General features: G+C 53.7%; 1 protein-coding gene across 6 annotated transcripts; it reads left to right on the top strand.

Moving 5' to 3' along the window:
• Nucleotides 1-9,759: 9,759 nt before the first annotated feature.
• PCIF1 (phosphorylated CTD interacting factor 1) lies at nt 9,760-21,521 on the top strand. 6 transcript variants are annotated; one of them, XM_047067746.1, is made up of 18 exons: nt 9,761-10,197; nt 12,203-12,375; nt 12,676-12,789; nt 13,751-13,893; nt 13,984-14,108; nt 15,274-15,411; nt 15,603-15,733; nt 15,871-16,025; nt 16,607-16,754; nt 16,841-16,924; nt 17,138-17,237; nt 18,308-18,470; nt 19,141-19,313; nt 19,459-19,545; nt 19,632-19,816; nt 20,518-20,611; nt 20,714-20,889; nt 20,975-21,521. In XM_047067746.1, exons 3-18 carry the CDS (start codon nt 12,767-12,769, stop codon nt 21,201-21,203), a joined length of 2,154 nt encoding a protein of 717 aa, XP_046923702.1. In that variant the 5' UTR covers nt 9,761-10,197; nt 12,203-12,375; nt 12,676-12,766; the 3' UTR covers nt 21,204-21,521. The 6 variants fall into 6 exon arrangements, with proteins under 6 accessions (XP_046923705.1, XP_046923702.1, XP_046923701.1 ...); XM_047067745.1 differs by having other exon boundaries at nt 12,203-12,477; XM_047067744.1 differs by having other exon boundaries at nt 12,203-12,477; nt 12,613-12,789.
• The last annotated feature ends 56 nt before the right edge of the window (nt 21,522-21,577 follow it).

Here is a 21,577-nt window from a genome sequence, read left to right as displayed (position 1 = left end):
CCTGCTTCGGATTCTGTGTCTCCCTCTCTCTGCCCCTCCCCAGCTCATACTCTCTCTCTCTCTCTCAATAATAAATAAAACATTAAAAAAATTCTTTTACACAAATATCAACTCACTTGAAAATTCATAACATCCTGTAAGACAGGTATCATCATCCCATTTTACAGATGAGGAAACTGAGACCCAGACAGGTTACATAACTAGCTCAAGCCAATCTGGCTCCAGAACCCATGCTCTTAACCAACCTACTCAACTGTGTCTCTTTTTAAATGACCCCATTTAGTCCTCACCACAATTCCTTGAGATAGTTATTTTTTTTAAGTTTGTTTACTTATTTTGAGAGACAGAGAGAGCACAAGCAGGGGAGGGGCAGAGAGAGGGGGAGAGAAAGAATCCCAAGCAGACTCCGAGCTGTCAGCACAAAGCCCAACGCGGGGCTCAAAACCAAGAACTGTGAGTTCATGGACCTGAGCCGAAATCAAGAGTCGGATGCTTAACTGCCTGAACCGTCCGGGTGCCCCGAGACACGCTGTTATTGCCCCTGTTTTGCAGGCTGGCAAACTGAGGTACAGCGGGAGGAAGTAACTGGTCCGAGTGAGTAAACAGTGTCTCCACTGACCACAAGATACCAAGTTGGATTTCTGCCCAAGATGTCAACATGTGTAGCCCGGCTTCCCCCGCCCTCTCCCTGTCTCCAGCTGTGTTTTCTTTGGATCCTCGCATGGCTTGGAGAAGCTGCGTCAGCCCATCTCCCCTCCTGACCATTCTCCCGCCCCCGACGCCCATCCAAGCTACCCCTCAGGAAATGAACCCCCTCCCTCTCAGTCCGCTGGAGACTGTGGCCGTACGTGCCTGGGTTGGTCAGCGTGGGTGTGCCTGGGAATGTGTGACAGGGGATGGTGTTGGAGCGGGGGAGAGGTATGTGTGGGGGGACAGATGTCAGAGCGACAGCCTCCGATTACATCTCCCCAAGCAGGCGGAATGACCCCGCGTGGGGGCCAGACATTTGCCAAATGGGGAGAAGACAGGACTGGGGCTCTCTGCGTTTGGCCAGGGAAGAGCCGCTGACTGCCTTTCTGTGGCTTCTAAAGCCTGGACGTTGGCCTTTTGGTTTCTCCTTTTCTTTAGTTTTCTCCTCAGAGACCAGCTCCTTTTTCGGTAGATGGAGCCGGCCACCTGGCCCCCAAAGGACCTTCTGGATCCCGGGTCTTGTGAATGCCTGTCCTGGTACCTCTCCGGCTCCGTGTGGCCTCGAGCCGCTTACTCGCCCTCTGATTTCTCTCCTTTGTTTCCTTCGCGCTTCACCCTCGTTTCCGGTTTCTATGCCTCTTGCAGCCTAGCTGACTCTGACTCTTGGGGGCCTCTTTGCTGATGGCCCTCTAAACCTCCTGTCCCCGCTTTCATTAGCACTGGGCACGGGCTTCCCAGCTGCTCACTGCTCTGAGGAAGGGGGTGGAATATCTGTACGGTGCCGGCTAGATGTCTGGAGTTCACGAGCCAGAAATATAATTTCGAAGTAACTGACGGGAGCGGGCAGCAAGCGGTAGGGACTTTTCCTTTTGACGATGAGGATGGGCCACCGTCTTCAGCCAACGCTCGCCTCTCTGCCGGCCTTTGCAAAGGTTGCAGGAAGCACCCAGCACACTCCAGCATCTTGGCTTTTTCCGAGATGCTCTGCCACCACAGTCTGTGAGGGCCCAGCATGCACACGGCCGGGAGTCATGAGGACATCACGGCCCTCCGGCCTCCCTCCTCGTTGTCACCCAGCTAGAGCCATGTGTCAGCACTGTCCCCACGCGGGTGCCAAATTCTCCTGCTCTCCCAGGCTTCCCATCTCAGATCACGGCACCACACTCACTCAGATGCTCCAACCCGAAGCACAGGACTCATCCTCGACTCTCTTGTTTCCTTTGCGGCAAATCCTGGTGTCCCTAACTCCAAAAGGTGCCCCGCATCCGTGCACACCTCTCCCTTTGCACCACCACTGGGCCAGGCTGTTTTCCTCTTTTACCTGGACCACTAGTCTCCTCTCCCTGCCTCATGATTGCCCCTAAAGGTCTAGCCTTCCTGCACCAACCACAGTGATCTTTAAAAAGTAGAAACCGTAGTATCTTACTACCTTGTCCAAAAGCCTCCGGTCACTCCCCATCACACACAAAATAAGATCTGGACTCTGGCCATGAGCCCAGAAGGACTCTAGGTGGCCTAGCTCCTGCCTACCTTCCTCTCCACCTATCTGCTACCACTGTTGGGACACCCACTCACTCGGCCTCAAACTTGGCCATTTACCCTTCTTCCCTCCACAGACCTTGCCTGGTTGGCTTCCTTCGTGCCCTCGAGTCTCTACTCAAGCGTCACCTGCCCTGGAAGGCCCCCTCCCCATCGCTGCCTGTTGTTCTGTTTAACTCCTCATTGTCTGTTTCTTCCAGAAGACTGAAGGCCCCAGTGGGGTAGACGCCTGACACTTACTCATGGCTGTGTCCCCAGGGCCCGTCACAGAGTCTGGTACGTGGAGTGTGGGCGGTTATTACCATCTGCAGACCCTTCAAAAGGAGGGTATTTTATCGCAGACTGAGCAGCCCCAGCCTAATTCCCTCCTGAGCCTCTAAGCTCCCTCCGCTCCCCGCTGGCACCACGCATCCCCTTCCATCTCTCTGGGGTTCTCTGGAGCTGGTCTGCAGCCAGGAATGCCATACTTTCCTAATCTCTTCAGAGGCCTGAACAGTCCTTGAAGTCGGTGGGCGGGGGGGAGGGTACTCCCTCAGGATCTCAGCTGTCTGTGCAGAAATCAGGACTCCCTGCCCCAACCCACCACCAGGCCCCGTTCACCTCGCCTCCCAAAAGTCTCATCTGTCCCAGGACTTCATGTGACTTCTTGGCAGGCAGCTTGTTTCCTAACCCCAAGCACATATGTTTCCTGGCCTGGGAGAGGCTGCCGGCCAGCCTGAGGCCCCTCTCAGGGACCCATAGGCCAGAACTGCAGGCCTAGAGCTAGATCGCTGGTTCTCAACCCTTCTGTACGTCAGTAGCTTTTAAAGTAGAAAGGGTTTTGCTTTGTTTTGTTATGTTTTGAATACCTATGTCTGGGCCCCAAATGCTGAGACTGATTTTTTTTAAAGTAGGCTCCATACCTAGTGTGGGGCTTGAACTCATGACCCTGAGCTCAAGAGTCACATGCTGTATGGACTAAGCCAGCCAGGCGCCCCACAAGACTCTGGTTTATTTGGTCTGGGATGAAGCCTGGGCATCAGTGGGTGTTTTTTGGGTTTTTTTTTTTTTTTTTTAACTTCCTCAGGGGCACCTGGGTGGCTCAGTCGGTTAAGCATCTGACTTCAGCTCAGGTCATGATCTTACGGTTTGTGGGTTCAAGCCCCAAGTCGGGCTCTGTGCTGACAGCTCAGAGCCTGGAGCCTGCTTCAGATTCTATGTCTCCTTCTCTCTCTGTCCCTCTCCCGCTCCCACTCTCTCTGTCTCAAAAATAAACATTAAAACATTTTTAAGTATTTTTTATAGTTTATTTATTTTGAGAGAGAGAGAGAGCGAGCATGAGTGGGAGAGGGGCAGAAAAAGAGGGCTAGAGAGAGAATCTCAAGCAGGCTCCACGCTGTCAGCAGGGAGCCCAGTGTGGGGCTTGAACTCAGGAACCATGAGATCGTGACCTGATCCGAAGTCAGACACTCAACTGACTGAGCCACCCAGGCACTCCTCCCCCCGCCAAAAAAATTTTTTTAAAGAAAAACGTGATGTGGGGCACCTGGGTGGCTCGGTCGGTTAAGCGTCTGACTTCGGCTCAGGTCATGATCTCACGGTCCGTGAGTTCGAGCCCCACGTCGGGCTCTGTGCTGACCGCTCGGAGCCTGGAGCCTGTTTCAGATTCTGTGTCTCCCTCTCTCTCTGCCCCTCCCCTGTTCATGCTCTGTCTCTCTCTGTCTCAAAAATAAATTAAAAAAAAAAAAGTTAAAAAAAAAAAAAACAAAAAAACGTGATGCAAAGTGAAGGGACCAGGGCGAAGACTGCATTCTGTATGATTCCATCTGTATGACAAGCCCAGAGAAGGCAAGTCTAAGGGGATAGAAAGCAGAGTAGTGGTCACCTGGGCCTGGGGCGTGGGAAGAAGGGGTGACAGCAAACAGTCATAGGAGCTCATTTTGGGGGAAATGGAAAGGTCTTAAAACTCAGTTGTGGCGATGTTTGCACCACTGTGTACATTTACTCAAAATCACTGAAATTGTACATGTGAAACAGGTGAATCTTGTGACACATAAATTATACCCCAGGTTTTTCCCACCGGGGTTGAGACATCCGGGTTAGAAGCCAAGTGTCCCAGGAACCCCTCAGCTGGGACCCAGGCTCAGTTGGTGTCCTCCCCCACCCCCTTCTTTAGGTCAAAGTTTCCTCCGATGGCAGACGTTCAGGAAGCTGCCAGCTGTCACCCTGGCTTCTTTTTTGGAGAAGTCTGGAATTTCATTCTGCAGACTCAGCTTATGTGAGTATAAACATCCTGGTTCGTGGCCACTCTGCCCAAAGTAGAAAAACGGGCATCAGAAGGAATGGGTGGGGAGGGTGGAGGTGCCCCCCGCCCCCATCCTGAGATGACTCAGATGCCACCTGGAGACGCTGGGCGCAGAACAGACACTGAATTTGGGGTCGAGGGCCCCGGCACGACCTGCACGTCCCCCGTGCCTGGCGGTGCTCCGGCTGACTAGTTCCCCAAACATGCCACCCCTCTCCACCCCTCCAGGCCTCGGCACAGGCTGTGTCCTTGCCCACCTGCAAAATCCTACCCTTCCAGCAAGATTCAGCTCATTGCCAGCTCTTCTGAAGCCTTCTCTTTTGCAGGACCCACCCTCCTGGCCATCCCAACAGAACCCTTATCTCCCCATAGCAGAGGGCTTATTTATGTGTCCGCCCCCTGCCTCCTCTGTGGGCTCCCTGAGGACAAAACATCTGTCTTATGTATCTCTGGTGCTCACGGTCCTAGGGCAGGCCCCGACACACGTTGGGTCCGGTCAGATGAAGAAACGGAGGGGGCCGTGACACCACATCAGACACTTACGGGACCAGGAAGACCAGAGGAGACGCCCCACTCCCCTCATCTATTCTTGGCCTACATGGTTTCTCTCATCTGGCCCCAGAATGGCCGGAGAGCCACTCCCAGTGGAAACCACAGTTTGGGTTGGAAGAATTTCTTCCGCAGTTTCCCTGGGGCCAGGCCCACTGGCCTTGGAAACTGCCTTAGTGTTATTTAAACTGCAGAACAGAGTCTATGGGCAGCTCTGACGGGACCCGGGTGGGGGCGGCCTGGATCAGGATTACGTTGGAGCCTCCCTCCCCCGACCGCCAGGACCTCAGGGGTTGAGATGTGTGGTTCTGTCTTCGCAGCCTCTTGCTGTCGTGGAAAAGAACAAGGGGGTTAAGGTATGTGGCAACCTGAGCCTGTATGTTTATGTTTCTGCTTTAATATGGAGACTGGGCTTTGTCCTGAGTTGAGGCTGAGGTCCTCAGAGGCCCTGCCAGCAGGCTCCCGGCCAGAGCTGGCTAAAGCTGGAGGAGCCCCGCTTATCTCAACCATCTCTCCCAACTCACCAGGCATCTTACTTCGGGAAACTTGATGGAGTGCTTGAAAGCCCCAGGATCTTTGCTCGACCTGCCCATCCCTATCTTCGGAGTAGAGGACTCTAGGCTGCTGGCAGGGACTCTGCCACGGCAGGCAGCTCATGCTTTTCTTGGCATCCTAAAGGGCACAGCCTTGGTGTGCCCACCGCAGAAACCAGAGCCTGGAATAGAAGCAGGGATACCTGAAAAAGTCACCCGGATTTCAACCCAATGTGGTCTGTTCGTGGTCAACAAATATTTACAGAGGGTTAGTTAAGCACAGCACTGGGCATGGGGTCTCCAGATGTGAACAAGCCCCAGCCCCGCCCTCAAGCAGTCCACTGAGCGCAGGAATAGGAATACAGAAGAGGGGGCCTGACCTAGTCTGGGTGAAGGCAAGTTCAGGGAAGCCTGCCTGGTGGAGGTGCCATCTAAAGTAAGACTTGGAGCGGGGCTCAGTCAGTTAAGCATCTGACTTCAGCTCAGGTCATGATCTCATGGTTTGCGAGTTGGAGCCCTGCGTCAGGCTCTGTGCTGACAGCTTGGAGCTTGGAGCTCGTTTGGGATTCTGGGTCTCCCTCTCTCTCTGTCCCTCCCTTGCTGTCTCTCTCGAAAAAGACAAAAAATTGAAAAAAATAAAGACTTGAAGCCTGAATTAGTCAAAGGCAGGGGGCGGCGGGGGGAGAGAAGAGCAAACAGCATATGCAAAGGCCCGGGGTCAAGAGAGAACCTGGCACTTTGGGGGAAGTTATGCGTCGTTCAAGATGGCTGGGGCCTGATGAGGAGAGGTGGTTTGAAGATCCGGATCGTGAATAACATGAATATATTTAAAGTGCTTGGCACAGCCCACAGCAAATACTCTGTGCCATGGCAGCTGTCATTATCATTATGGTGTTGTAAACCAAGCTAAGGGTTTGGGACTTTATCCTGCAGTCAGTGGGGAGACATTCAGGGGTTTTAAGCCCAGGGTGACTTGATCAGATGTGCCATATGACCAGACTTAAGGAGATCTCTGTGACTACAGGGTGGATTATGGAGTAGGAGAGAAGCAAGGCTGGAGGACCAAAAGACCAGTGTGGAGACTAGTCTTATTATTCATTCATTCACTCAAACATGTAAAGAATCAGTGGATTATTAACTTGTTATTTATTTCAATATAATTGTTTTGTTATTATTATTAAGCATCTGTAATAATTCAGAAAGGAGATACAGGGTTGGGGGAGCGGTTTCAAATATCCCAACAGTAGAATAGATAAATATACATTGGAAGACAGAATACAGCAATGAGAATGAACTACAGCTACACGCAACAACATAAATGAGTCTCACAAGTGCAATGTCGAGCAAAAGAAAGCCAACACAATATAGAACTGCGTAATTCCATTTAAATGAAGTTCAAGGAACAGGCAAAGTGAAACTATAGTGTTTAGAGACACCCAGTGGTCAAACTATCAAAGAAAGAAGTGATTATCACAAAATTAACAGTGATTGATGATACCCTTTTTTAAAAAAGTGTTTTAACATTTATTTATTATTGAGAGACAGAGAGACAGAGCATGAGCAGGGGAGGGGCCGAGAGACGGGGAGACACAGAATGTGAAGCAGGCTCCGGGCTCCGAGCTGTCAGCACAGAGCCCGACACGGGGCTTGAACTCACAAACTGTGAGATCATGACCTGAACTGAAGTTGGACACTCAACTGACTGAGCCATCCAGGTGCCCCTGGGCTCGATGATACCTTGACCTGAGTGATGTTCACCTGGGTGTTCACTCTGTGACAAATCACTAAGTTTTACATTTCTCTCTCTCTCTCCTTTTAAGGAAGTTTCACGCGCAGCGCAGAGCCCAACGCAGGCCTGATGCAAGGCCAAACTCACCACCCTAAGATCAAGACCTGAGCCAGACGCTTAACCGACTCAGCCACCCAGGTGGCCTTTACATTTGTTTTGTGCACTTTTCTGTATGTGTGCTACTCTTAACAATAAAAAGTGTTTCAAAAATAATGGGGCTTGCTCTAAGGTAGCAGGAATGAGGTTGGAGAGAAGAGGCTGATTTTGACTGTTTTGCAGAAAGTGAGAACAGGAAGGTGAGGAATCCTTTGGGAGGAACGAGTCTGGGGAGGGAGGTGAAAGCAAAGAGCAGTGTTTAACACTGAGTTTGAGACCTGGAAGATACAGAAGTGGAAATGCCCAGGACCATTGGGTGAGCTCAGGAAAGTCACTTTCTCAAGTTCAGAGTCCCTTCTCCACAAGAGAGGGAAGCAGTGTGGCTTCATGGAATCAGCTTTGGGTTTTAACGTTGGGAACCTTCGTCTTTAAAACCGCAGTTCTGGAGGCACCTGAGTGGCTCAGTTGGTTAAGCGTCGGACTCTTGATTTCAGCTCAGGTCATGATCTCACAGTATGTGGGATCGAGCCCCGCATTGGGCCCTGAGCCCATAGTGCAGAGCCTGCTTGAGAATCTCTCTCCCTCTCAATAAGTAAACATTAAAAAACAAACAAAAAAAAGTTTTGATACTTCATATAATTACTTGACTCTTGCCCCTTCCCCCAGCCTCAGTTTCCTCACGTGTGGACTTGAGATAATCATTTCTACTCTCATAGTTCTTGGAAAGGGTTACATAGTAAAACAGGGATAGGCACTTGGGATACTTGGTGCTTTAGTTACCAATTAAGAGACTCTGAGAAACAAATTAACGTACTTTGAAAGCAAAAAAAACAGGAACAGATAGCAATCAGTACATGGTTTTTACACTCCTGTGTTAATAAGTACTAGCTGGGGAGCTTGCAAAACTAGGCCTTTTGGGGACGCCTGGCTGGCTCAGTCAGCAGAGCTTGAGACTCTTGATCTCAGGGTTGTGATTTCAAGCTCCACATTGGGTGTGGAGATTACTTAAAAAAAAAAAAAAATCTTAAGTAGAACAAAAACTAGGTATTCTGTAAATCTAGAGTGACCGTATAATTTATTGTCCAAACCAGGGCGCTTTTGAGAAAGGATGCAATATTAATAATTATGCCAGGACAACAGATATAAACCAAGACTGTCCCAGGGAGAGCAGGACATCTGGTCCCCCCTATGTAGGTCTAAGGTGGGCACCAGGCATCTGATTTCCCATCAAGCTTCCCAAGTGAACTGGACTCTCTGTAAGGGCAGGATTTGGCTGCACTTACTGGGCCTATCCGGAGCAGGTGTATTTGGGGAAGGCTCAAATCTACTTGGAGAAACCCTCACAACCCCGTGAGACGTAACAGCTAACATTTATTAAATGCCAGGTCCCACATGTGCTGAGTACTTTACAGACGCCATCTCAGTTCTCGCCAGGTGGACTTCTCTTCCATTACAGGAAACTACAGCTTAAAGATGTCGAACAACTCCTTCAAGGCCACACGTCCAGGGCGGAGGATACAGATCTGAACCAGCCAGACTCATGAGCACCCTAGTTCATACTATTTGCCTCGCGTTTTGCTGACACTCCCCCCCCCCCCCCCCCCCCCCAGCTGCACGGGGCCAGGCATCATGCACACCGGAGGCTGCGCGCAGCCCAGCCCGGGTACCTGCAGTCTCTGGCTCCACTTGGGAAATGCAAGGCGAACGGCAGATGGCAACCTTGTGTTCGTCTCAAGCCACTGTTGAGGTCAGTTTACTAAGGAGGCCCGACGGAGGTGGGGCTATTGAGTCGTCTGGCAGCCTCTGCCCAAGAATCCTGTAGGGAGCCGCGCGTGGGGGAACCTAGCAACTGTATCTCCTGCTGGGCATTTATGGCTGGTCTGAGGTCTCAGTGAGGCTTTGCACCGCAACTAGTAGCCATAGATAGGTCAGTGTTGGAAGAGCCCCACTGATGCATTTTAGTTGCATTCCTAACTTCGCCAAAGCCACCTTTATTATGGCTCCCGCGGCTGTTTTAAGTTTCTTCTACTCAGGAACACTTGTAACTTGTGAAGCCTCATCCTGGGAGAAGATCCGATTTGCATGCAGCCTCGACATAGAAAATGGCTGGAAAACATTCTTGACAGATGCTCAGAGAGGGTAAGCGACTGGACATCAATGACACAACCGCGCCGGAACTAGGACCCAGGCCCCCGCTACGCCCAGAGCTGCGTCACCACAACCCCGCCCCCGGGCCGGCGTCTTTGCCGAGCGCCCGCAGGTTCCCAGCCCGCCCCGCGCCCCCCGGTGCGCACACTCAGTCCGGCCCGGTTGGTGCACCTCCCACCTAGGTCCTCCAGCCCCAGCGGGTGTACTCGCGGGGGAAACAGAGGCAGGGAGCGTGCTTGTGAGTTCGTTCCTTCCTCAGTTCACACCCCACGGCCCGCAAAGCTGCCCTGCCCTCCTGAGACCCGCATGGAATAGCAGGGAAGGACGGGAGGAAGGGAAGGGGCCGAAAGCAAGCAGGCTCTGAGGAGTCGGCCGGTTCTGCCACACTCAAGATGGCGGCGCGGCAGCGGCGAGATCCCTCAGAGGCGGTACCGGCGCATGCGCAGCGCGGAGTCCCGGCCCGGGACACAAGATGGCGGCAGCGGCGCTGGGGAGGGCGAGGCGGAGGCGGCAAAACGGGAGGTCGAGCAGAACGTGTAGCCGCGTCCCCTCCAGTCCGCTCCGGGCAGGTAAGAGCCCCAGGAAGCCATGGTCCCGCCGCGAGCCGCTCCGGGTTCCGGGGATCCGAAGCCGGGCTGCGGTGGCCCCTCCGGCGCTTTCCGCTCGGGGCCACCGCTTGCCCTGTCTCTGCCGCCGCCGCCATCTTAGGCCCGCGGGTGGGCGGCCGGGCCGGTAGCTTGGGTGAGGGAGGTGGGCCCGGAGAGCGCGGGCGGAGCGGCCTCTAGGGCCCCTCCGCCGCTGCCGCCGCCACCGCCTTTGTGTCGGGCTCCGACTCTGAGTCGCCTCAGCCCGGGGGCGGGAGCGCGCGGTGGGGCGGGGGGCGGAGCCCGGGAGATGGGCCGGCGCGCGCGCGCCAAACAGCCCGCCCCCGCTGGGGTTTGGGGGGAGGGGAAGGGAAAGGGTGCGCGCGCTGGCGGTGGGGGGGTGTAGTCCCCGTCTCTTGTGGGCCCCGCGCCTGCGCATTTTGCAAGTTCTTTGACTCCGCCCTATCGGTTTGGAGGGTTCTGATTGGCACATTACTGAGATGGTCCCGCCCCGTCTTCCAATCCCGTAACCGGGTTCTTTTCCTTCTGGTGGGTTCCTCCGGTTGCGCAGATACAGTTGTTTATTAAGCTGATCGGCACTAACTGTGGTATGCGAGGGGCCGGGAAACCTCAGGATAAATAAAAACGTTATCTTAATAATAGAGTTATTTCTTACTTAAAGTGTACAATATACTAGACTCTACGTGTAGAGACCATAGAGATCGAGTCATTCCTGTTTGTAAGTCGGAACGCGAGGCAGAAGGATCTGGACCCCGGGTCTGTCCACACCCAGAGCAGGTTCTTTGGCCACCAACCCGCTGCTTCCAAATCACCTGGGAAATTAAGAAAAAAGTTTTAATCGTAAAAAATTGGTAAAGGTTTGAACTGGTGTAAAATTTGTCATCCTGTTTCCCAGTCCCACCTCTGGAGTGCGTTTAAAAAAATACAAATTCTTGTGTGTCTCCCCTCTCCATTTCTGACTCCTACGATGTGAGGTGAGGGACGGGCGGGAATCTGGATTTCTATTACAGGCCCTCTGATGGCTGTGATAACAGGTTTTGGAAACACTGCAGTGTCCCTGTTTGGCCTCACCGAGCTGGGCTGCATGTGCTGCCTGTGCATGGTTCAGCTACGTGGTGCCTCAACGTCACACGATATTTATTGGCAAAAATATTTTTCAATAAAGTTGAACATGGCGAGTTATGTAATGCATTTGCATGTAACGTGTTAAAAGATTGATTCCAAGAAACGTGTTTTTTGTGGCCTCTGATCTGTGATAAGTACAGTTGACCCTTGAACAACACAAGAGTTAGGGGCACTGATCTCCAGTGCAGTGGAAAATCCCAGTATAACTTTGGACTCCCCAAAACTTCACTAATAGCCTGCAGTTAACCAGAAGCCTTTCTGGCAACATAAGCAGTCGGTGAACACATGTTTTGTATGTTATATGAATTATATACTGTATTTTTAAAATGAGCTAGAGGAAAGAAAATGTTAAGAAAATCATAAGGACAAGTAAATACATTTATAGCGCTGTATCATGTTGAAAAAAAGCCATGTGTAAGTGGACCTGTGTGGTTTGGACCCATGTTGTTAAGGGACAACTATATGTTCACTTTTATCTTAGGGATATTTTGGTTGATAGGAGCAGCTACACAATTTGTGGGGTCCCGTGTGCAAAATGAAAATGTGGGTCCCCTCTGTTAAAAATTTATTAAAAATTTCAAAGACAGTAACAGTGGAGCATTAAACCAGGCTTAGGGCCCTCCTCATCCCGGAGCCCATGTGACTTCAGGCGGCAAGTCCGTGAAATGTTTTGGTTTGGGAACCTTGAGAAGTACCATTTCATCCCTTGAATCCCCAGATCTCCCACAGTGTCTCCTGCCTTGTCCTGGGGGCTCCCAACTTGCTGTGTCATTGCCCCTCTTATTTTGTCCCTGCTGTGCAGCATTTCACAGGTCTGTGACTCTCTCTTCTATTTGCTCTGCAGTTGCTGATGCGAGGAGGTCCCTGGGCCCCCGTTCACTCCACTGCTGACCCGGCCACCCACCTGTGCTGAGCCTTCCTGCAGGCCTCCCCCTGCCTCTGTTGGACCCTGTGACGTGGGGGTCCACCTGGTTGGAGAAGAAAACCCTCTCATGCTAGCATTGCAGACCCCAGAGGGTGAGAAAAAGAGGGACCTTGTCCAGCCTTGAGACCTGTGGGCTCAGCCCCAAGGCATCGGGAATCCCTCCTACCCAGAGAATCAAGCTTTTTCTCCCCTTGGTTAGTGGTTCCGAACCTTTTTGTTATCATGGCCCCCTTTGGTTGTATGTATGTCCTCTTGCTCCGTGCATTTTTTATCTGCCAAACTGTACTGACAAAGTAACCATTCACTTTTCTCTTTCCAAATTAACAAAGACATCTATGACTGAGTGTACAATAAAATTAATGTCCCAGTGATTCCTATGATGTCGTCAACAGCCAATCAGAGCTTCTGATCAGCATGAGATAATCAGTGTGACCACAAGGAGTTGATAAAATGTCAGCAAGCAAAGATAACTGATGGTTAAACATGGCTTCGTGCTCTTTTTGTGGGTAAATGTTTCTTTGGGTGCTGTGGCATATTGAAAACAACTTTGGGATCACCAGTTCAATCTCATTTGGGCCCCTAGAAGTCTAACAGCCAGATTGGGAACCACTTTGGCCATTGAGGCTCGTGCGGGGTGTGCTTTGGGCGAAGGTAGTGGAGAATACAAATCTGAAGGAGCTGACCTGCTTCCTGGTAAATTTTCACCTGGGGATTAGGAAGGACTGAATTAGATGTTTCTTCTCAGTCCCACTGGTTTCTTTAGCAACAGATTGTTTCCTGCCCTGAAGTGTAGAATGAAGCAGCCAGTTAGATGCCATGGCCCACTCTGGGCTGCACTTTGTTCCAGTTAGATTTTATTGGATAGGAACGGGGGAGAGGAGGATTTACTGTTCTTTTTTGTGGGAGTTGCTTCCCAAGGGCAGACCCTGTTCTGTCTTCTGTGGCACTCTGTGCTTTGTAAATATTTGCAGAATGAATGGAGTTCCTGTTGGGTCCAGGTACCATGCTGAGTGCTGGAGAGAACTGGACCCAGTTCCTAGCCCTGGGAGTTCTGACAGTCTGATGGGGAGACAAATCCAGTTCATAGACCAGACTGAGTGCTACGGTGGAGGTGTTCATGGCCCTGCGGATGGGCTCTGACCACCTAGCTTTGGGAAGGGAGAGTCTAGGAAGGCTTCCTGGAGCATGTGAACATAGTGACAAGCCAGGCAGAGAACTGGGGAGAGCATTTCAGGCAGAAGGAGCAACAGGAGTGCACCCATTTTACAGTTGAGAGAACTGCAACTTTGGTCCCAGGGCTCCCGTGGTACCACACTGGCCCTCCAGGACAGGACCAGAGTGACTTTTTTCAGATCTACAAGTGGTCAGGGGGGCCCTCAGTGGGTTGTAATTGGTGGGTGGGGGCTGGGGGTGGAGCTGACCTCCACACCCTGCTGGCCTAACACCCTTCGGTCCTCTGTGTGGCAGGTCCGGTGTGGGTGCGGAGATGGCCAATGAGAATCACGGCAGCCCCCGGGAGGAAGCGTCCCTGCTGAGTCACTCCCCGGGCACCTCCAATCAGAGCCAGCCCTGTTCTCCAAAGCCCATCCGCCTGGTGCAGGACCTCCCAGGTACTGGCGAGGGGCAGGGTAGGGTGGTGGGGTAGGAAAGATGCCCCAGGAGCAGCCCTGACCCTGGCCGGGTTCCATGCTTGTTTGCAGAGGAGCTGGTGCACGCGGGCTGGGAGAAGTGCTGGAGCAGGAGGGAGAACCGTCCCTACTACTTCAACCGATTTACCAACCAGTCCCTGTGGGAGATGCCTGTGCTGGGCCAACATGACGTGATTGTGAGTGCCAGCCTAGGGCAGGGGTCTCAAAGCAGCTTCTGGCGTCTGGGCCTTCCCCCAAACGTATCTTGAGCAGCTATTATGAGCCTAGTCCTGTGTTGGGACCTGGGGATATAGTGATACACGAGAGAAGACATATTCCCTGCTAGCAAGGAACCTATACTCAAATAGGGGAGACTGACATGTAAAGAGACGATTGTAAATAGTATGTGGTATTGAACTACCTGTTACTGTGCCTGTAATGCAGTTGTGAGCCAAGACAGACATGGTCGTTCCCTTGTACTCTCGGGGGGCCCACAGTCTACTGAGGGGCCAGTACAATTACATTTGGCTTGCGTATGAAGAATAGTGTTAGAGTACAGCAGGGACCATGGTCCAGTTTGGGGGAGGGGAGTGGACAGGACGGGACAGGAAAGCGTCTCTTTGAATTAGCATTTAAGGTGACAGAGTTAGCAAAGAGAAAAGTTGTTAAGAGGGGAGAAGCACGTTCTAGAAGTGGAAAGGTCAATGTGATAGGGAAGTAGCAACACGGGCCATCTGCCAGAAACGTGGGCTTTTGGATCCCTGTCAGTTGGGGTGAACTTTTTTTTCTGGGCATAATCAAGCTAGTTGGCACTCCCATTTTGCAGATGAAGACACTGAGGCTCAGAGATGGGAAATGATTGGCCTGAGACCTCAAGCCAGTAAGAGGCAGAGCTGGACTCAAACCTCAGGGCCACCCTGCCTACCATCATGCTTCTTTTTGGTGTTGCCAAAGGCATTCCACCCACAGGGCCTTGCTTTTTCAAAAACAAGCATTTCTTGACTCTTTCCTTTATTCCTGACTCTCAGGTATTTAAGAAATCAATGTGTACAGTGTGTTTATCTCATACCAGAGGTCATGTTAAGCTGGTCATATTCACTGACTCATTTAATCGTCTTCCCAGTGGGAGGTTGGGCCTGTTTAGCAGGAGGGCCATTTTGAATGTGAGGGAATTAGGACAGGATGGAACTCCGCCAAGGTCACATGGTTGCAAGTAGCCAGTGGGACTGGAGCCCAGCGTTCTTTCTGCATCCCAGTCTCTGAGCAGTAGGAGCAGGGGTCAGGAGGGCATCAGGATTCCGTATTACCGGGACTCCTAACCCACTGGCCCCGGTTGCAATTCTGCTGGTCTCCCTCCACCAGTCGGACCCTTTGGGGCTGAATGCGACCCCACTGCCCCAAGACTCCAGTTTGGTGGAAACCCCCCCGGCTGAGAACAAGCCCCGAAAGCGGCAGCTCTCGGAAGAGCAGCCAAGCGGCAATGGTGTGAAGAAGCCCAAGGTGAGTGCTGGCGGGCTCTGAGGACCTGGCTGCCAAGTGGCCGAGCCAGGCGGGCAGCCAGCAGCTTCCCTGCAAAGGCCGGGCAGTGGCAGGTCGGTCAGGAGCGGGGCCTGGGCACAGCTCGCTGGGTTTGGCGCTGGAACCATAGGCTGACTCTCCTGACCCTGATGCCTTCTCCTTTTTTGCTCCAGATTGAAATCCCTGTGACACCCACGGGCCCATCGGTGCCTAGCTCCCCCAGTATCCCAGGAACCCCAACACTGAAGATGTGGGGGACATCCCCTGAAGATAAACAGCAGGCGGCTCTCCTCCGGCCCACCGAGTGAGTCCCTGCTATAGTCCCTTGGGGGCACGCACTGATGCGGCCTGCGTGCCTGGGAGACTGGGGTGTGGTGGCAGCCAGGGCACCCCTCCTTCCCTTTCCTCTACTGTCCTCGTTGCTCTTTTCTGTGCCCCAAGGGTGTACTGGGATCTGGACATCCAGACCAACGCAGTCATCAAGCACCGGGGGCCTTCAGAGGTGCTGCCCCCGCACCCCGAGGTGGAGCTGCTGCGCTCCCAGCTCATCCTCAAGCTTCGGCAGCACTATCGGGAGCTGTGCCAGCAGCGAGAGGGTAACTGCCTCCGGGGCCTCAGAGCCCTGTTTCCACCTGCTGCGAGCAAGAACCGGGCTTGGGGAATGGTGCAGGGGAGCCTAGTGGCCCAGAGCATAGGCAGTGGATGGGAACGGGCCTGCTTGGAGCCCCAGCTCCTCTAACCGCTTCCAGAAAGGGTGGCTGGCATCAGTAACTACAAAAGGAATCGTTAACACTTCCAGAGTGCTTCGTTTGCCAGGTATCATTTGAAGCCTTTTTATGTATCTGTGATACAAAAACAGAAGTATCTGTCCTGATGGCCTTGCTACTACTAGGAGTAAGAGGAATGGAAAGTCCTCAGTAAACTGCAGCTTTTATTAATTAGTAAATAAGCCTGCTTAACTTTGCTGGAATATAGTGTTTCTCTTTTCCCCTTTTACTCTAAGGATCATCTAACAAAACCCTTTATAAAACTAGCGATTCTTAGAATATACTTTGGGAGGTGTTGCCTGGAACATGAGCTCCTGACTTAACAGGCTGTCATTCACTGTTGCACCTCCAGTGCCCACACGATGCCTCCTGTCTAAAGCCAGACCTTCACCAGCTCTTCTGTCCTGCAGGCATCGAGCCCCCTCGAGAATCCTTCAACCGCTGGATGCTGGAGCGCAAGGTTGTGGACAAAGGCTCTGACCCCCTGTTGCCGAGCAACTGTGAACCGGTCGTGTCGCCCTCCATGTTTCGCGAAATCATGAATGACATTCCCATCAGGTACACCTGCGCAGCTGGGGCCAGCTAAGGGTTGTGTAGCCAGTTCTGCATCGAAGGCTCCTAACTCTATCCGTTCTCTACCCCAGGTTATCCCGAATCAAGTTCCGGGAGGAAGCCAAGCGCCTGCTCTTTAAATATGCAGAGGCTGCTAGGCGGCTCATCGAATCCAGGTTTGCTCTCTCCTGCCCCCAGCAAGCTGGGTGTGTGATCAGAGTGGGGAGGTCCTGGGCCATGTGGCCCATCTAATGGAGTGCAGTCATTGTGCTTGGTGGCAGGAGGAGGGCTGGCTTCCAAAGGCAGAACAAGAGCCCGAATGTCAGTGCAGGTGGGGTGGGAGGAGTAAGGAGCGTGGACAGATGCCTGATAGCTCCCTCCACCGACAGGAGTGCGTCCCCCGACAGCAGGAAGGTGGTCAAATGGAACGTGGAGGACACGTTCAGCTGGCTGCGGAAGGACCACTCTGCCTCTAAGGAGGACTACATGGTGAGTGGCCCCGGGTAAGGAGGCCCGTGGAAAGGCTCTGGGGTTGCTTCCTCCAAGAAGCCCACTCTGCCTGCCCAGGCCGGGCGGAGCCCCACAGCATCCTGTTCCTGTGCACTTCAGTAAACCTCTGATGCTCATTGGTCCCTAAACTCCTGCATGTAGAGAGGTTTGTCCAGGTTCCTGGCTCTCTCCTAAAAGACTCTCTTCATTAAGGTTCTTAACAGAATCCTGTGCTCAGCCACACACCATAAGTAGCTTTTTCAACTTAACGTTCAGCATCTCCCTTGAATAGATTTTTGGACACAGATTGACAGACTGCCTTTTCTGGGGTGTGTGCGCTCATCACAGTTACGAGCTGGCACCAGACTCATTTCCCTACTTTACTGTGTCCACAACAGTTCTGTTTTCTGGCCCAGACCCGTCATTTCTCTAACTGTCCACCAGCACTAGCAATGGGCTTTCTTTTCAGGACCATTTTTCACAAGAGACAAGGTTTCGCACTTCACGATAGTAACTGTACTTGACACGTAGAGTGACAAAGGTAGGTGTGCTCACTAGCCAGAGTGACTCATTTTCACTCATCACTTTCACACGTGTGATTCAGCAAAATTACAAATGCCTAGTTAAATCCTCGCAAGTTGCTAAAAGCTCAAATTTCAAATCTGCAATGACCAAGGACCCCGTTTTGTAATGGTGTCTCTCCCTGATAGTTGGCAAATGCTTTATAAGCGGGGACTGTGCCTGGTTTGTGTGTTTCCCCAGCAATTATCATGGGATCTGGCACAGTGTAACCCCAACCATAGGTGCTGGCATTTATCGGACACTTGCTGTATGCTAGGGGCTTGGTAAGCCCTTAATGGGAATGATCACATTTAATACTTAAACTGCCTTATCAGGTGAGTACTGTGTGTTCCCTTAACAGTAGAGGAATTAAGATTCAGAGATGCCAAGGGACTTGTCCAGGTGACACAGCTAGTAAGTAACAGCCGGTTTCAAAGCGAGGACTGCTAGAATCCACCAGCCCTCCCTCAACAGCCACCTAGAGTCCTGATCAAGAGTGTCTCCTCCAGGACCGCCTGGAGCATCTGCGGAGGCAGTGTGGCCCCCACGTCTCGGCCGCGGCCAAGGACTCCGTGGAGGGCATCTGCAGTAAGATCTACCACATCTCCCTGGAGTATGTCAAACGGATCCGAGAGAAGCACCTGGCCATCCTCAAGGAAAACAACATCCCAGGTGAGGGGCCAGTGGCAGGGAGCCAGCTGTGATGCCGTCAACGGTGTACCCCAGGCCCTGAGTGAAGGGACAAGCAAGGCTGAGCCTCTAGGCCACGGCTGGTTTGGGCAAGCCCGTTTCTCCCGGCAGTGTCTGAGGCAGGCCCTGCTGTCTTTCGGTGCAGGGTTCCCAGCACTCCTCCAGGAACTGGAGAAGGGTTGGGAAAGGGGGAGCTGGAAGGTGGTGGACACGACAGGCCAGGGGTAAGCAGTTAGGTGGACAACTTGCATTTACAGCTGCTTTCTGCAAGCCCCAGTTCCCCCACCCTGCAGGCTAATACCCAGCCGTAGGATCATACGAGAACTCAGTGGTAATTCGAAGCGCTTAACCCAACAAGATGCCTAAGTAGGGTACCGTAATCGCGGACGTGCCACAGTTCTACTTCCACATGGCCAGCCGGGGGTTTGTGTCGGTATGCAGCATGGCAACACAGGCCACCAGTTCTTGCCCCTGCCAAGAACTTTGTTCTCAAACCATCTGAGCTGCATTCTGCTCCTCCGTGGGATTAGACTTACCTCCCTTGGTTACTGGGGTACGTGTGTGAGCACACGGGGGGCAGAGGCCGTCCGTCCGGGGTGAGGATTAGCAGAGCCGCTGCAGGGAGGCCCCTCATTGCTCTCCCTGCCCACAGAGGAGGTGGAGGCCCCAGAAGTGGAGCCCCGCCTGGTGTACTGTTACCCGGTCCGGCTGGCCGTGTCTGCGCCCCCCATGCCCAGCGTGGAGATGCATATGGAGAATAACGTGGTCTGCATCCGGTATAAGGGGGAGATGGTCAAGGTCAGCCGCAACTACTTCAGCAAGCTGGTAAGAGCTAGGGTGAAGGGGAGGCAGGTCCCCACAGGTGCAAGAAGTGAGGGCTGCCTCCTCCTGGACCCAGCGTCCTCAGCAAGAGGCCAGTTACGAGGGAGTGAGGGGCCGCTGTGTAAGGGCCTTGCTCTCTGTCCCACAGTGGCTGCTTTACCGCTACAGCTGCATTGACGACTCTGCCTTTGAGCGGTTCCTGCCCCGAGTCTGGTGTCTTCTCCGACGGTACCAGGTATGGGCCTGGGGCAGCTGAGGGTGGGCTCTTCTAGACGCAGGGGGAAGGCTGAGCCCTGGAGGCTGACCGTGGCCTCTGTGTAGATGATGTTTGGCGTGGGCCTCTACGAGGGGACAGGCCTGCAGGGATCGCTGCCCGTGCACGTCTTTGAGGCCCTCCACCGGCTCTTCAGTGTCAGCTTTGAGTGCTTCGCCTCGCCCCTCAACTGCTACTTCCGCCAGTACTGCTCTGCCTTCCCAGACACAGATGGCTACTTCGGCTCCCGCGGGTGAGAGCCAGGGGCTGCTGGGGCCCTTCTGCCCAGGCCCTGGAAGGGGTCCTCTAGAGCATAGATTGCACCTGGGCCAGCTACTTGGGATTGGGCAGTGTTGGGTGTAGTCCCTGCCTTCACCCCTTGCTAGCTGTGTGACCTTGGACTTACCGCTGAACTTCGGGAGCCTGTGATAGTCCCTAACTCATCTTGTGGGTTTCTCTGTGAATAAGCCCAGGCTGGGATAGGAGCATGTGGTTCCCGGCACTGAGAGGCATGGGAAGTGGTAATTCAGAACTCAGAGATCATTCAGACCTCGGGGACCTTGCAGACTAATGTGGGGTGTTGGAGGGGGGTGAGCATGGGTGAAAGGGGACACAGCTTCCAGTAGGAAGACCAGCCTGGGCCAGCAAGAGGGAAAGCACAGCAGCTGGGGAACTCCTGGCTGTGGCTTGTACTGTGGTGGCAGCGGGGCTCGAACTGGATCTGAGCTCCAGCCATTCCACTAAGCAGCCTGGTGGACTTGGCTGCCCAGCCCGAGCCTCTCCGTCCTCAGCACTCCAGTGGAGTCGGCCACACCTTGTCCCGGGATGAATTAAGGGTGAATGTTGGCCTGTGGCCTGACCAGGGCCGTCCTTTCAACGAGGTGGGGGCGGCACCTGTTTCCGGTTGAGGGCTGGGATTCTGGCAGGACTTAGAGTGCTCACCTCCATCCCCAGGCCCTGCCTGGATTTTTCCCCGCTGAGTGGTTCCTTTGAGGCCAACCCTCCGTTCTGCGAGGAACTCATGGATGCCATGGTCTCTCACTTTGAGGTGGGTGTGCTGCTGGCGGTGGGGGTGGGGTAGGTTGGCAAGCGGGATCGCCAGCCACCCGGAGGGCAGCCTCTGACGTCCACCCCGTACCCCCTCCCACAGAAACTGCTCGAGAGCTCCCCGGAGCCCCTGTCCTTCATCGTGTTTATCCCGGAGTGGCGAGAACCCCCCACACCGGCGCTCACCCGCATGGAGCAGAGCCGCTTCAAACGCCACCAGCTGGTCCTGCCTGCCTTTGAGCACGAGTACCGCAGTGGCTCCCAGCACGTCTGCAAGAAGTGGGTGCCTGGGGAGGGCAGGGGCAGGAGGGCCGGCCGATCGGGCCGGGCCAAGCCCCACCCTGAGCTGCTCCTTTGCCCACAGGGAGGAAATGCACTACAAGGCCGTCCACAACACGGCCGTGCTCTTCCTACAGAACGACCCTGGCTTTGCCAAGTGGGGGCCGACGCCCGAGCGGCTGCAGGAGCTGAGCACCGCCTACCGGCAGTCAGGCCGCAGCCACGGCTCCAGTTCCTCGTCGTCTTCCTCCGAGAACAAGGACCGGGACTCCGGCCGCGAGCAGGGCCCCAGCCGCGAGCCTCACCCCACTTAACACATCCTGCGGGGAGGAGGAGCCCCAGGGTGCTGGTACGGACTGCTGGGACTTGGGCCTCTTGGGGCTGAGCAGACCCCAGGACCCTCCCCCTGAGGTGGCAGCAGGGCTCAGGCTGCCAGTGACATAGGAAGATTATGGCTCTGCCAGGGCTCCCCCTCCCTGCCCGATCCCCTGACTCCTCACCTCAAACTTGCTCCAGCTCCCGTGTAAATAGGCCCCATCCCTTCCCTTCCTACCCACCCCCCACCCCCTCACCCATACCATCTTATTGCCACCTCGTTTCATTTGTAAAAGGAAATACAGAAGCCTCCCTAAGAATGTGTGAGGGTCTTGAGGGCAGAGAAGGCGGAGAGTCTGGAGCTAGTCCTGGG

This window comes from Lynx rufus, unplaced genomic scaffold, assembly GCF_022079265.1.
Source record: "Lynx rufus isolate CCGP_SWC_20201006 ecotype Redwood Valley unplaced genomic scaffold, mLynRuf1.p SCAF_8, whole genome shotgun sequence".
Lineage (NCBI taxonomy): Eukaryota > Metazoa > Chordata > Mammalia > Carnivora > Felidae > Lynx > Lynx rufus.
The sequence above is the reverse complement of the archived record's forward strand: the minus strand, read 5'-3'. Positions and strand labels throughout refer to the sequence as shown.